Source organism: Artemia franciscana, chromosome 12 (assembly GCF_032884065.1).
Source record: "Artemia franciscana chromosome 12, ASM3288406v1, whole genome shotgun sequence".
Lineage (NCBI taxonomy): Eukaryota > Metazoa > Arthropoda > Branchiopoda > Anostraca > Artemiidae > Artemia > Artemia franciscana.
The window spans coordinates 33,084,988-33,100,907 of record NC_088874.1 but is presented as its reverse complement, the minus strand read 5'-3'; the positions used below and the strand labels follow the sequence as shown (position 1 = coordinate 33,100,907).

At 35.0% G+C, this 15,920-nt stretch overlaps 1 protein-coding gene across 1 annotated transcript in view; it reads left to right on the top strand.

Moving 5' to 3' along the window:
* The first annotated feature begins 553 nt into the window (after positions 1 to 553).
* Positions 554 to 15,920, top strand: part of LOC136034012 (epidermal growth factor receptor-like) — a 180,266-nt gene continuing 164,899 nt past the window's right edge. Inside the window, exon 1 of the mRNA XM_065715062.1 lies at positions 554 to 793. Within this exon, the coding sequence (XP_065571134.1) occupies positions 679 to 793 (115 nt within the window). The 5' untranslated portion in view covers positions 554 to 678. The remainder of the gene's footprint in view (positions 794 to 15,920) is intronic.

Below are 15,920 nucleotides of genomic sequence, written 5' to 3'. Positions count from 1 at the left end.
TCCCTAGCCCATGGCTGGGATTTTCAGGGGAATGGGGGGGAGGTACAATCTGAAATAAGTTCGCCTAATATACGGTCATTCATAAAATCATATATCTTAATTTCCTATAAAATATGTCATGTTGCATTTAGAGGTGTTTTCTTTTCACCTAAATAATCGGTACGCAAATAATCTTACGGGTGAAACTATTTAACAGCTAAAATGCTTTGAGGAGGGGGTGCATTCTTGCACAGCGATTTTTGAATTCCCCCCCAAAAAAATGCAATTTTTACTGGAACCCCAATCCTTAATGAAATCTTGGCTACCTTCAGTAATGAAGCATACTATCTCAATTTCGTGTGTAATTTGGGAATGATCTATTCCAAAACGGAATGATATCTGTTGACCTACAGAATTGGTTTCCCACATTCCTCGTTTTACTTTTTTTTCAAAGGAGGAAAAATACGTCCTACGGGCATAATCCTTTATCCGCCTACGCGCCCGAGGGAGGGTTTGAAGTCTGAAGTACCTTCCTTTGAAACAACCCGCCAGAATCTCGAGTGTTTCAGCGGCGAGGAACAGTTTGAAAATGGACGATGTTATAATCTTGATAAGGTTTTGGTGAAGATTTGCATAAATTATTGCAATGACATTTGCATATTGTCTAGTACTTCATTCATAAAAGTGGCATGTGAATTAATGGGCATTAATGAAGTGATTTTGAAAATGGTGAATTTCAGGTTTGGTATGGTTTGGATACTTTTGATAATGTTATCGATGGATACCTATGCAGCTAATTGGATCGAAGAAAAAGGTTAGTCTTTAGAGAACATATTTAGCCTATATATTACAGCTATGGAAATGTCTTAAATCAAAAAGCGGTAATAGACTTACAGTGATGTGGCTAAATGGGGGAAGGGGTACACTAAACTATTATAGATTTGCGATTTCAAATATCCGATCAATGAAAAGCGGAAATGATTGCAATTCTATATGTATAAATACAAGAATATTTGGGCCGGAATAACTCCATAACGGTGAGTTTGCGGTAGTTTTGCAAGAGAGAAAAGATGTTCAAAAAGTCAAAATGCATCTATTAATAACAGTTTCATGACCCAAAACAATTGCTCAGGTAATACAAACATTGACCGATGTTTGTATTAACCAGATTATCATATTTCCTTCCTTATTCATCTAATGTTTGTAATCATTTAAAATGATATTTATATCCACCATTCAATTATTATCATTTAGGCAAAATTAGATTTCATAAGATCGAGAATGCAAAAAAACGTTTCAACAAGGAACCCGTGACATATCCCGAGATTGAGGAGCGTCGTTTCGGGATGATAGTTCCCCCTCCCCCAAATAATTTGGAGGAACAAATTGTTATGTAGCCCGTGCCCCTTGACTATCTAGATATGGATCCCTCTAGCCCCTCTACTAAAAATGCTGGACCTACACTCTGCCGAAATTCAATTATCTTATTTTGTTTTGTCATGAATTTTCTAAGTTTTTTCCTTTTTTGTGCCCTTTCAAGTCCCAAATTTCTAAAACCTGTCATTTTTTATTTCGTTGTGTCCCGGCACATAGGAATATGTCCTCATGACATAAACTGTGTCCAGTTGGCAACCCTGCTACGGATTTTAGCATAATGTGAGCTTAGGCCCGAACATTACATTCCTATATTCAACACTCCCTCCCTCCAAAAATGTTTTATATTTTTATTCCTTTATATTAAGGGAATAAAACCTTAAATAGCGGATCAGTAGCCTAAAAATGGGTCTTAGGCGGATGTTTTTAATCTCGTACCTCCATAACTATTCTGACTGCAAAGTTTGACAGGCTCTATAAGAATTGGTCGTTTGGCTAGCTTGGAACACAAATTCAAAGTTGTTTTAGAACCCAGTTCAACTGACGGGGATTGCTTTGCCAAGACCCGCAGTCTAAGAGAAGCAACCTTTAGACCAGACTTGGAAAGTACGGGTGGAATGAGAAAAGGATATTTGCTCCTTATATGGATTTTCATTGAAAAATGCTTTTTATTGATGCGAGAAAACAGCAAAATTATCCCGCTTTGATTTAGAAAATATATTTTGCCCCCCCCCCTACATTTTCGTGAATTGACGCCAGTGGACGAAGGGGTGCCAATTCATTGAAATACAGGGGTGGAAAAATGTATTTTTTGTTATCCACGGGGACAATTATTGTTTTATCAATTTAATTTCTTTTTAAATCACATTTTAATAAAAGGTTTTATTCAATGACAATTACCGTAAAAGGTATTATTCAGTGAAAATAGCAAAAAATATTGGTTAAATTTTAGGTGGGCAATTACCCCCCCCCCCCCAGTTGACGTGCACGACCGAACCTTAATGTGGGCTGTAAACTCATCAATTTTCATTCAGTTAGCTAAAGAACTTTCCAAGTGAAAAGCCCTTAAGCTAAAGTTGTGTCATGATTTGTAGGTAAAAGAAATATTCTGGGATTGATTTTTTAAAAGACTCTGTTATGATGAAAATTATAATAAATGTCTTCTTTTCGCTGAAAACTGTTGAAACATTAGGCTGAAGTGTTTTCTTCAATCATTTTTCTATTTGTCGTATCATTTTCTGTCGGTTAGTTACAACTAACCGACAGCTATCAAACTAACAAAACGACAACTAACAAAAGCTTATTTCTAACAATTCGTGAAGATATTTTAATTGTGTGGAAAATTTGAAAGTTCAGTTTTAAAGGAATTTTAACCGAATTTTCCTGGGTGGAAATTTAAATTCCCTCAAGTAAGGACTATTACAGTCAAGACCATTTCTAGGGCGGGTTACCTGGTTGGACCCCCCCCCTCCTCAAAAAATGTTCAGCTAGTAAAAAGTAACAAAATGTATATAAACTAATTTTTGTTACGTTTTATGAATTTTTTTTGTAAAATTTTTCTAATAGAAGTTTTTTCTAAACTTTTGTAAAACCCCTTCCTTCTAACGGAAATAACCCCCTTCCTTGAACGAAAATCCTGGATACGGCATGGACTACAGAGCATGGGTAGCTTATGACGCTTTACATGTCTCTGGAAGGGCTTAACTATTGTCTTGAATAATTATTTGTCGAAGGTGGAAGGCTGATTACCCTGCAAAATTGATTCTAAAGTAGTTGCTGCTAGTCTGCCATCTGCTTCAGCCCGGAAGTCAAGACATGCACATCTCAGCAAAAAACGAAGACATCCTTTATTTGTACACGATCAAATTTGACGTGCGCTGTGCTTCTTCAGAAAACTTAGTCAGGAAGGCAAAACAAAACCTCATCGAAATGCTTAAAATAACAGTATAAAGTTTTTAGTGTTCGTCGATAATTATCGTCTTATTTGTCTCTTCTGGGGTTTTGCCAACTTAAATCCAAAATTTTTGAAAAATATACCGTGTTTGCTTGGCCTGGTGTATATAGCCATATTTTGGAGAAATAAGGGATACCAGAAGGCTTTTTCAGTGGGTTTGGTGACCATAAAAGTACACATTTAGCCCTAGACATTTAGATTTTTACTCATTTTAGTATTTTTTACATAATCTTCTACGTAATTGTCCTCGAACACATATGTACCTGTAAGGAAATGCAATCGTGCACTTGACAACTTCCTTTGTGTTAGACATGCATGTGTTGCGAACCATGCTTCGACAATCCGTGAGGGAGTGAAGTATCCCCATTCGGGTTAAATTCTCCGCCTCTAAGAAGCAGATAAGAATCGTATCAAGGATGACAAATGAAGTTGAAAGAAAGCAAAACTTACGATTTCCCCAGAAAACGAAGAAGCCTGTGGGGCAATTCAGACATTTTAACGCAGTCACCAACGTGCGAATCTATTTAGGAGAGTCTGACATTTTTTAGGGAAGGCCAACTTCAAAATAATGCCAGAACAGGCGAATTCTTAAGAATCTTGAGGTTTCTGGAGGAGACGTGCCTTTAAGTCCCTCTCCCTCTATGTCCGCACTTGTCTTGACGAAAATTTTTTTTTTTTTTTTTTTTTTTTGGTTATGAAACTTCCCTCTTTGAAAAAATCCTCTAGCTCCTTAATACAATCATTATAAAAACATATTATACTATAATGCATTCTTAAGTCACTATAGTCTTTTTTTCTTGTTTTAAATTCTTCTTATATTTCTATTAAATAGAATATTTTTTTCTATGGGTTCCAACTACATTAATGTTGTTCTTAACTACATAATGTTGTTCATTAACTACATTAATATCAACTCTTGGCTTCTTCATGGATGTTGTTTGGTTTTGACTATTTCCCAAGATATGGACAAATTTTGACCGTCATCTTTGAATAGTATATCTATGTCCAACGGTATTAAATCAACATTTATGCTGCGGTGAGTCCGAAGGCATTATGTTCTTGTTTCTGTACAGATTGTTTCGAATCCCTCTTCTACCATTAGAAATGCTGTTTTTTTTTTTTGTCAAACTGGGACAATAATTTTCTAATAGTACACAAAAGTTAAACGATAATGCATCAACAATTCTTCAATGGTAATCCAAAAGGAGTTATGCTACGGAATTTTGTTTAGGTGTATTCAGGTTATTACAGATCATTTTTTTTGTCAACTTTTTGTATTTTAAATCTTTCTGTCATATTTTTAAAGTAACTTTCTGGCAGTTGTATTGTATCTACGTCAATTCGACTAGTCCAGTCTGATTTATCTTATCTTGGTAACTTAGATATTCATCATTTTTTCCCCTCAATCTCTAATGTCTCCCGAAGGATATTGTTAGAAACTGGAGCTTTTGATGTAATTTTTTTCGTCTTTGAAATGTCTAAAAAGGCCGCCCTTTTGTGAGCAGTTACTTCTTTAACTGTAAGTAAAAAAAAACATCTTATTTCAATTTTTATGCTTTTTCGTAAAATTAATGACATGTAACATGCAAGGTTGCCACCCATAGTAGATAATCCTTATTTCTAGTGATTTTTTTATTTCCTAACCAAAAAATCACTAAAATCTAGAGATTTTTTCATCGGACGGCAACCCTGGTAATATGCCACCTTTTGTATTACCGTAGCAGAAATAGGCTCGTGCAAAATATATGAAGTGAGCCTACCAATGTTCGGTAACCAAACAAATACGCTATATCGTAAAATTTAAATCTCATCCAATAATAGTTAGGAAGATGTTATCACATGGGCTTTGATACACCTCGGTCAATAAAATGAACGACCAGGTTCTATATGTTTATGGGCGTTGAAATTTAATTACCAACTTCCTATCCTAATCTAAAATACTTGGGTTATTTCAACTTAAATAACGTTACCGTGATACGGTTTTACGATGGCCTGCCGAATAACCCTCATCAACATAATACAAACCCAAACTAATCGCTGGAATTCTCCAGTAATTTACTGTAGATATAGCACAAAACTATGGAAAGTTGCTGCTCCAGATTTTCTTCCGGGTTGGGGGGACGGGGATTCACCATCAAAGGATTTTACTAAAGTGGGTTATAACTAACCTACAGAAAAATCTTTGGTAAAATTCTAGGTTCGGATAGGAGCTTGAAATACCTTTCCATGGCTTAGTTTATGCTAAGAATTTGTTCCTGAAATTTCATTCTCCTAACACAGCTTAGAGTTAATTGAAGGTTATAACTGACGGTTTTAATCCACTTTGCTTTTGGCGCTTGAAAGCACCAGTACTTGTATGATATAGCCCCTACCTAATATTCTTCTAATATGTTTCTCTGATACTCAATCCTAATGAGATATACCAAAGTAAGATAAAATATAATACTTTAGAAATAAATTTGGGATAAAGTATAGTGGCTCTGCATGCCTATTGTGTTAGGTACAATTATTCTGCATATAATGTAGTAAGAATTGTTTTATAACTTCACAATGTCCAAATGCTCTACCCCCCCCCCATCTAGTGTGCAAATATATAGTCCAAATTATATATTTTCCATCTATTCTGTCACTTCTCTTTGTCGTGTCTCACGCTAAGCTGAAAGAAACTAACGATAAAAACTGGTTCTATAATGCGCCAGTGAATGAACAACTTAAGCGGTAGGGGCTATTTCATACAAGCACCAAAATACCTTCCGGGGCATTTTAGGCTAGAATTAATTCCTGGAAGTTTAATTCTTACCCACTGTGTTTTTTCATAGTTCAAAAATCCTAGTATCAGGGTTCTGAGTATGTTCACCCAAATCGGTGTTTATCAAGACTTTGAATATCGTAGCGAGACAGGTGTAAAGGAATATACGGAAGAGGAGGGTTTAAGTTTATCAAACAACAATGAACTGGAATATGATATGAGAAATATTGGAAAATACATGGATAAATTTTATAGACCTGCAATTTTGGGATGGGGGGTTCGAAAATCTCCCTTCTGCTTCTGCGTTTTTTGCCTGATGATGATTTATATTTATGCTTTGAAAGTTCTGTTCTTGCTGTCATTAGGACACAGTTTGAGGGAAATGTGAGTTGTGATCACTAGCTAGAGCAGCAACGATGCAAAGTTGTTAGCTCTAAGAAGGATGGCCAAAAAACCTTTTCCCAAATCAAATATGACAGATCTGCACATTTAAGTGCAAAAATTTTCTATTCGGGATTTGAACTTGTTTTGAACCCAGTCAAAGTAATTATCAGCCTTCATAAAAATCTAAAGTTTATGCAGCTGTTCCGCACTTGTACGAAAACGGATATTATACGAAACGAACCCTTAGAAAGGGGTAGAGAGTAGCGGCAACTTAAAAAAAATCAAAAGATATAAGAATTAAGAAAAAAATTGAGAGCATCTGTAGATAATCTAAAAGGTTTGGATCGGTGGCGAAGGATGTAAAGCCCCCTTCTCTTTGAATACAAGCTTTACTTTCCCCAAAAAATTATTTTTGTTGTGAAGGTTATCGACATTACAAATATCTATGGACAGTAATCTCATAAGCCTTGTCTCTCCCTAATATGTGGTGTCCCTTCCTCTTATGTTACAGAAGTGCCAATGTTTATCCCTTTTCTTCCTCTTCTTTATCCCTAATCCTACAGAATTTTGTGCTCTCTCTTCTGTTGAGAAACTTGAATGTTATAGATTTTTTTATTCCTTCCGCTCAATCTCCAAATTTGATCATTCATGTACCCCTGATGGAAAGCTCTTTTTTCTAAATCTCGATAGTCTGGTTTTTGACAAAGCAAAGAATAGGTTTTTGTTCGGGTGCACAATTATAAAGGTCGTGCTTGTATCCGTTCCTGGGGCTGAAGTACTACAAAAGATCAGAACGTCAGGGTGCCGCAACCAGCGCTAATCTATCTAAAGCTGCCATTGGTACGAATAAAGCTTATAGGGAGTTAAATATCTAGAATTGTCAGGTTGATAAACGTAAATATCCGATTTAAGCTGAACGCTGCACCAATTACTTAATGCTTCATAAGATCAATGGGAAAAATCGAAAAAAAAGTGGAACAAACTTAATGTTATATCTACTTATAGCTACTTAGGCTAGATACAATCAGTCAACAGCAAGCGCATTCTTCCAGCGTCTAGGCAGGTTTGATTTCACAAAAATATATTTGGAGGTGTCTATGAGCAGGCTTTCCAGCTTTTTGGTCCATGATTGTGGACCCTGAGCATCCAAAAATTTGTCACTTTTAGCTAAAATGTGTCCATCTTGAAATGTCAAACTAGAGGTTACTTTTTTACCAGTTGTATCATTGAGCAAAAGACGCTCTGTAAGCCCCTTTCAAAGCGGCCAGTTAACATCAAATATAATCAAAACGAAAATAAAACAACATATAAAACATTCATAAAAAATGGTCTAGTATGAAAGGACGAAACTCATATAAACATTTAAATCCTTTACCTTGGAGAAAATGCCTTACTTGTGACATCTCTGGAAATACCTGGACGGTGAAAACAAATAACGAGAAAAAGGATTACTATAGTGAAAAAGTGACTTTTTTTTACTAAAATATATACCCAGGTGGGAAATGTTTTGGTTTATATCATAAATTTACAAAATGTGTCTTTATGCCCTTTTATGTCATTGTGTCCGGCACACAAGAATGTATCCTTTTGAAATAAAATATGTCCAGTTGACAACATTGTCTGAGCCACCAGGTACTTATATAGGGACTATTCTGGGGTGTGGAGAAGAAATAAATTTGAAATAAACACAAGTTCTAAGACCTCATTTAGCAAGTACTTGTTAAGATCAAGCAAAAAACTTATTTTTGTGTCGTCTCGCAAGATATTCTCAATCAGCTCTCTGCAGAAATCTGTCGTGAGAATAGTCCCATTATTCGAGGGCAGAGATTCGAAAAAATATATTAATGGTGAATTAAGTTAAAACAAAATCTTTATTTCAACGGATTCTCGCCCGAATACCTCTCCTTATCCGAGTCACGACGTAGGCAATAATGCTTCTAAACCAATGAATCAAATATCCTCCTATTTACAAGCATTTACACGCGTCCAAATACAAGATTAGAAAAAATGCCTGCATATAATCAAGGATGGTCTCAAATTGAGCCTTAGTACAGATTCGACCGAATTTTAAGTCGAGCAGACCCCGAAAGGGTCTTGAGGGTCACCTCTACGTATAATCAGCTTTTGACAGGAATAAGCAAAAACTTTTTTTTTTGCATAATAAGTTACGCATCAGGGTTGCTTCGTATAGGTCAGAAGTTTCGAGGTTTGTAAGTTGGTCTTAAAAACCAAAGGAGGACTTTACAAGTAGGTTCTGATTCACGATATCATATGCAGCTACATCAGACACGGCATAGTTCTATGCTTCGACGGGGTCAATCAATTCAGCAGGCCTGGCAACGATGGGTCATTCGTCTAACAGTGACAACATACGTATTATGTTCAGGAGCGTAATTTGCTATAGGGCAGGGGGCGACTGCCCCACAGACCCCAGTCTCCGCCTCCAGATGAAATTTAGCGTCTTCAAAAAGCTTGTCAAAGCTGATATAGGCCTACATGATTGGAGCATCCACAGAAACATATCAGTTTTCTTTAGTATACCTTTTACTTTATGGTACTATATTACTCATCTTGCACTTAGTAATTTTCAGTTTACTTGGGTATTCGGCTCCAATTCCCCCATCCCTAAGGAATTTGACAAAATCACGCTCCTGATCATGGTTTGAATTCGAACTGTTGGGGTGTCACTGGCTTTCTTCTGAACTCTCCCGTCTGCTAGCGAATGATATTAGTTTACTTTAATGACTTCATCGCCACATGTGTTGCTTCATTTTGGCTCTTTTTTTTCTATAGCCTCCTTGTAATGTTGAATCTTTTTCCAGATGTTATAGTCCTTGTCTCATTCCGAATTGCCTTATGCGAGGGATTCTGAAATTGCTTGTTTTTTTAAGAAAGAAAGAAAACAGCTTTTTTTCAGATGTTCGAAAAATTACAAGTTTGAATAATAGACATTTCTATGCAAATAAAATAAACTTTCAGTATAATCCTAGCTGTTATGTTTTGTTACCTGTAATAAGTGCTTTGAGATTTTATAGTATTTAAAAAGGTTTTTATTCTTTCATAGAAGGATAGTTAAAATTGTAGCCTTCAACATTAACTCTTTTTGTTTGTTTTTTTTTTTGGTATCTTAGGCTACTAAAAAACTACTTTTCACAAATAATTGGCTCTTATGAATCTCAAAATATAATATAGTATTTTTTCATGATCATAGAATATAGATTATATAGTAACAAGATGCAGTATTCTCAATATTTTCCAGAGAATATTTTCCACATTGGTGGAAAAATCTGAGGTTCGTTGATGAAGAAACCTTAGGAAATTTTTGTGAGATTTTTACAAAGAATTAATGACGGGAAAAAACATAATTGACTTTTATCCATCCCTGAACATGAGTATTATGCTAGCCAACGTTAAAGCCCGTTCTTTTCAACAAAAAAAAGTTTCAGAAATGCAGTCACAAATTCTTTATTGTTTATGACTAATTTTTCCAAGCATGGGTAGTTGAGTTTTTTCAAAAATAAATGTTAACACGTTAAGCGATTTTCTAATGCTGGCTTGGCTGTTTCTTTACGCTGAGCTTAGAAATATAATCCAATTTTTCTAGCATCCGTAGAAAATCTGTGATTATGTTTATAATTTTAAATTTGAAATACTAAAAATTTTGCAAAAATTTCAAAATATAATGATTAAAAAAGGGTAGATGTTACAAAAAATATTATTCTCTTAATTTCTCGTTTATGCAACAGACAAAATTGAGGAAGGCCTTAGAAGTCGTAAATGTTATGTGAGATAAAAATATGTATTTCTGAACCATATTTGTAAAAACCAACTCTGAGTAATAAAAACGCGATTTATGGCAAAAAAAATATGACCATCTAAGCAATGGCGTAATTTTGTCAAAATCCCCGGGGAGGGGGGGGGTCAAAGCTGGAGCCGATTTTCCCAAATCAAATGAGAATGACGGTGAAAATGAAAATTGAGCCATAAAGGCCATAAAAGAAAACTGATCTGTTTCTGTGGATGCTTGAATCCTGTAGGCTTATCTTAGTTTTGACAAGATTTTTGAAAATGTTAAATTTCAGCTGGGGGGATAGAAAATTACGCCCCCGTATTTAAAGTGTCAAGAACCAGAGAAAACTTTTCTTTGGTAACATTGCTGGCAACACGCTTTGCCCGCACTCTTTGTAACTTATAAAAAATTCTTAGAAATTCTAGAATGAAAAATTCTTAGATTCAAGCAATATTAGATGGTAGTGATAAAGTTTCTAACTCTATCATTGATCATTTTACAAATATCAAAATATCATTATGTAGTCTCTTCTTGTTGTCAAGCAACTGAATTTGTTATGATAGAAAAAAAAGCGTTAAAATGTTTCGGAAACTTCCATCAAGTTCTAGTTTTGCTTGTTTTTTTCTCTATCTTTCATCGTTTAAGTGACCTTATATCCCACTTTACCTAAAATTTACCTTCTTCAACAAACGTATTATCTATTATTAAATTTTGTGACATTAAAATCTGGACATGTTTCTGAAAATCTTCTCTGGCTTCAACTTTTGTTTTTCATTCTTGGTTTCAAAGATCTTCTATTAAAATTTGTGACATTTACAAATCTAAATTTGATCTTCAAATAATCAACACAAATACATATTTGAAAATAGGGGTGACGTTATAATAAATGACCATCATACTTCATCCATTCACTAGAATGACATCTACCAGAGGTTTGTGAATATTGTTTCTTTGCATTGAGGGTTCCAACTTTGTTCAATGGTACTGATTTGCCCCCTGCGTGGAGTTTGTAAATCCTTTATGGTTTGAAAAACCAGATGGTTTATTGCTACATAATTTTAATTGTCAATTCTGTACTTCAGGGTTAGCTGCCATAAAAGTTTGGAAGTTTTTGGTTTTTATAAAATGTACTTCAGACATTCTTTTTCTAACAACGTACCAGAATCCTGGCACCTAAGCAGGTTTTCATAGGGGACAGGGCAATAATGATGGAACAAATTCATTGATGAGTTGAATAGGAAGGGCCCAGAAATTCGAGACCATTCAGAATTTCTAGGATCCCGAGCCCTAGATCTCGGCTAAAATCACTTTTTCGAGGACACAAAAATCTATTAGATCCTCAAGATTAAAGCCAGTAGTGCAACCAGGGTAGGGGGATGCTTAGGGGTTTAGCATCTTTCAGAAGGTCTTGTCATTTTCAGAATTTTTTATCCATATATCCCTATATATTCATAAGATACATCCCCTTTTTGACGAATTTGCGCCTCCCAAGAAAGAAAAACATTTTTGGCGCACCTACCTGAACCAGGAGTGAGGATCAAGCGAGGCAGTCAAACATCTTTAAACTTTAGAGAACTGCTTGTTAAAAAGCTGTATTAGTAAATCGTTTGAACAAGGTGATTATTTAGGAATTTGTTTCAACGTGTAGTTGGAAAAGATAGCCCTTGAGTTTTAAATCAAAATATGTGAAAAATAAAGGAACCTATGGAAAAATATGAGATTTCGAGCAGAGGCTGGGCCCAAAGGTCTTACCCTCCCTCTTCTTTTTATCTATTCCCGGTTAAGCAACTTTTCAATGAACTGGCAAGTCTTTATAGTAGGTCAAAAACACAAAGAGACATAAATGCTATAAATTAGACATTTTCAGGCCATATTTGATCCCTCCCCACCAGCAAAAATGATACGGTAACCCTGTAAAATGGTCAAGTATATTTTTTGATACTTAAGTCATAGATGTTAGAATATAGCTAAAGACGTGACGCTGATATTTTTCTTGAAAATTTAGTTTATCCTTCTTATAACGGTTTACTGAAATAAAATGAATCTCAGTAATGCCGCATTAAAATTTGTTTTAACTATCTTAAGGGTTTTGTCACTCAGGGCTGTTGGTTGTGGGTCTTAAAACCCAGAGGAAGACGCTAGAGGTAGGGTCTGTTTCACAATGTCATATGCAGAGTTGCCACCCTAGTGAATTATAATTATTTCTAGTGGTTTTGTATATTACCTATACAAAAAAATCACTAAATCAACCAAAAAATCACCAAAATTTATTTTTGTTAGTTATGGGTTTTTGTCACTCATGGGCTTTATCGAGTTCTGCTCACTTTGTTACCGTTGGCAAATATAAAAACTAGCAAGTTCGGTGTGTCTGTTAGAAAGTTAAGTTATGTGGCTATTTGATATGTTTTACTAGACATCTTTCTTTTAAGTCACTAAATCAGTTTGAACCATATCATGTATTTGAAAGTAAAGATATGAAACCCCAAGAGTAATTACTTAGTATCTGTTGTTGTTTTTGGTCACGGAATTCTGAGAAAGACTTCAAACAAAGTACTAAGGGCATAAAAAAAAACTTTATGCCCCCTCGAACTTTTCTTTGGTCTTTTTATACCCGAAAATCATGATTTTCTGATTTTTGATAATATATATATATATATATATATATATATATATATATATATATATATATATATATATATATATATATATATATATATATATATTTGGCTGTGTAAGTTTTCACTTAACCAATTCAAACGATCATACTTCATTCATACTGTTCTTGGTATGCTACTCGAAAATCTATGGGTACTTTGAAAACATCAATTCTCAAACCACAAGTATTACGTTACAGAATGTTTCGAAATTCGATTTTTCTAACATCTGCAAAGGCAGAACCAAACACTTGGAAACAATTATTTCAAGACAATAAAATTGAGAGTTTTCTGACCATAAGAAGTTGAATCTCCCACGGTTGTATCGAGTTACTCTGATTAGGTTCTATGCTAAGGATGATATTTATTGTTCCACCAGCTAAGATGGAAAACGATTTCAGAAATTTAATTGTCCAGAGTCAAATACCCTGCCAATTTAAATTTGTCGTTGAACCAGAAAGGGTAGTGAAAACACAAATCAATAATATTTATAGAAACTGTCATGAAATGGTTTTCTTATTAACAGCTGAATGAAAATTATGTGGCTTGTATTAACCAGGTTTTGATTACTGCTACTACTACTACTACTAATAACTCACTGCAGCACCAAGCCGCCTGAGGCAAATACAGCTACGCACGCTCCTCCTCCAACCTAATCTATTTAAAGCCTCCCTCTTTACACCCTCCCAGGAAGTCCCCATTTCCTTTAAATATTTATTTATGACATCCTCCCAACCCAGACAAGGACGACCTGCTTTCCGTGTAGCCTCATCCAGGTGTTAAGAAGCTTCAAATAGTTAAAATTAACAGGCTAATCAAAATTAACAGGTTAAGAAGCTTCAAATAGTTAAAATTAACAGGTTAATCAAAATTAACAGGTTAAGAAGCTTCAAATAGTTAAAATTAACAGGTTAATCAAAATTAACAGGTTAAGAAGCTTCAAATAGTTAAAATTAACAGGTTAATCAAAATTAACAGGTTAAGAAGCTTCAAATAGTTAAAATTAACAGGTTAAGAAGCTTCAAATAGTTAAAATTAACAGGTTATTCAAAATTAACAGGTTAAGAAGCTTCAAATAGTTAAAATATTTCTGAAGTGTGACATGTTTCAGCGCGTTATATTAAATTATCGTGATCAATATTCTAAAAGTAAGCTTTCCAAAAAGTTTTAACGTCCTATTGGCACTGAATGAGCTTAAGAAACAGAAATATGTTGTAGAACACACGATATTCCGTGAAAAACAACCTGCATTTCCTTATAAAAATAATATGTTTCAGCGTTAATCAAACAGTTCGTGGTAACGAACTGTAGTAGGAGCGATCCGGTTGAATAGTGACCGAAACTGTAAAAGTGGAATTTTGATACCAATACTTACATAAAAAAATTGCATTTTAATGCTGATTTTAAATATATAACTTTCATCAAGATTAGTCTTACCTATCAAAGTTACGAGCCTGGGAAAATTTGCCTCATTTTAGAAAATAGGGGAAAACATCCCCTAAAAGTCATGCAATCTTAACGAAAATCACACCAACAGATTCAGCACAGCAGAGGAGTTTCAAGCTCCTATCTACAAAAATGTGGAATTTCGCATTTTTTTTACCAGAAGACAAATCACGAATGCGTGTTTATTTGTTTTTTTGTTTGTTTTTTTTTTCCCAGGGGCGATTGTATCGACCCAGTGGTCCTAGAATGTCGCGAGACGGCTCATCCTAACGAAAATTAAAAGTTCTAGTGCTCCTTTTAAGTGACCAAAAAAATTGGAGGGCACCTAGGCCCCCTCCCACGCTCATTTTTTCACCAAAGTCACCGGATCAAAATTCTGAGATAGCCATTTTATTCACCATAGTCGAAAAACCTAATAACTATGTCTTTGAGGACGACTTACTCCCCTGCAGTCCCCGTGGGAGGGGTTGCAAGTTACAAACTTTGACCTGTGTTTACATGTAGTAATGGTTACTGGGAAGTGTACGGACGTTTTCAGAGGGATTATTTTGGTTTGGGAGGGAGAGTTGAGGTGGGGGGTTACATGGGAGGATCTTTCGCTAAAATTTTTTACTGTTTTAAGAAGTAGAGTTAAAAGAAAGAGTCAAACTTTAGCGTGAAGAGCGAGGTGTTGAGGACGAAAAGCCCCTTTCATATACGGAGTAATTTCTGTTCGTTTTAAGTTTTAATGTCGCTCCTTACTTTCATTTAAAAAAAACTTCTTTTTTGTATTTAATTTCAGTAAGGCTGGGTAGACTTCTTAATGCACTAGGACTGTTTTGAAAAGATTTTAGTTTTGAAATATTATATTTTAATGCGAGTTCTTTTATATTCTTTTTTCATTTGTTTTGCTGACCTTGGATATAGGTCGAAATATTCATTAAAGTTGCATTTCACTGTCTTACAAAAAAGTCCTATTGTTCTACTTGTTGTTTATGTGTAATATTCCTCTAAGCTTTGGACCAGGGACCTCAATTGTTGGGGGGGGGGGTAGCCCCCTAGATTTTGAAAATACCTTCTTTGTTTTTTTTATAATAAAATAAAATAAATGTCCCCTTATGTTTAAAAAAAATACTCTGTTTTGCCATTAAAAAGATAGAAAAGGTGCTTGCCCTTGCATTTTTGAGGATTTGCTCAACTCATTTGGACCCTCTTTTTCTTGTGATATATTCAAGGACATTAATCTTTGAGTCACACCTTAGAACAAAGGGATAGCGGGATATTTTCTTCAAAGATACTTTTTTCACGAGACTTGGATTTCTTAGTTTTACCCGATCAGAAGGGGATAGGGGGTAGCAAAGGAATTTTTCCTTAAACAAGAACCTTAGAGAATAGCCCTTCAATCAACTCTGTGTTACCTAAAAATCGTAACTCGTATTTTTCCGAGTACGAACTGAGGTTCCAGAAACTTCGCACTCCTTCTGGAGTACGAAGTTCGTACTGCAGAAGTGAGGTTTTTATAGTTCTCCAGTGACTCTTTCACTGACTGTATTTGAGATTGGAAGGTTTGAAATGGAAAGTTTCCCTGACTGCCGATTTGAAGGTACGGTT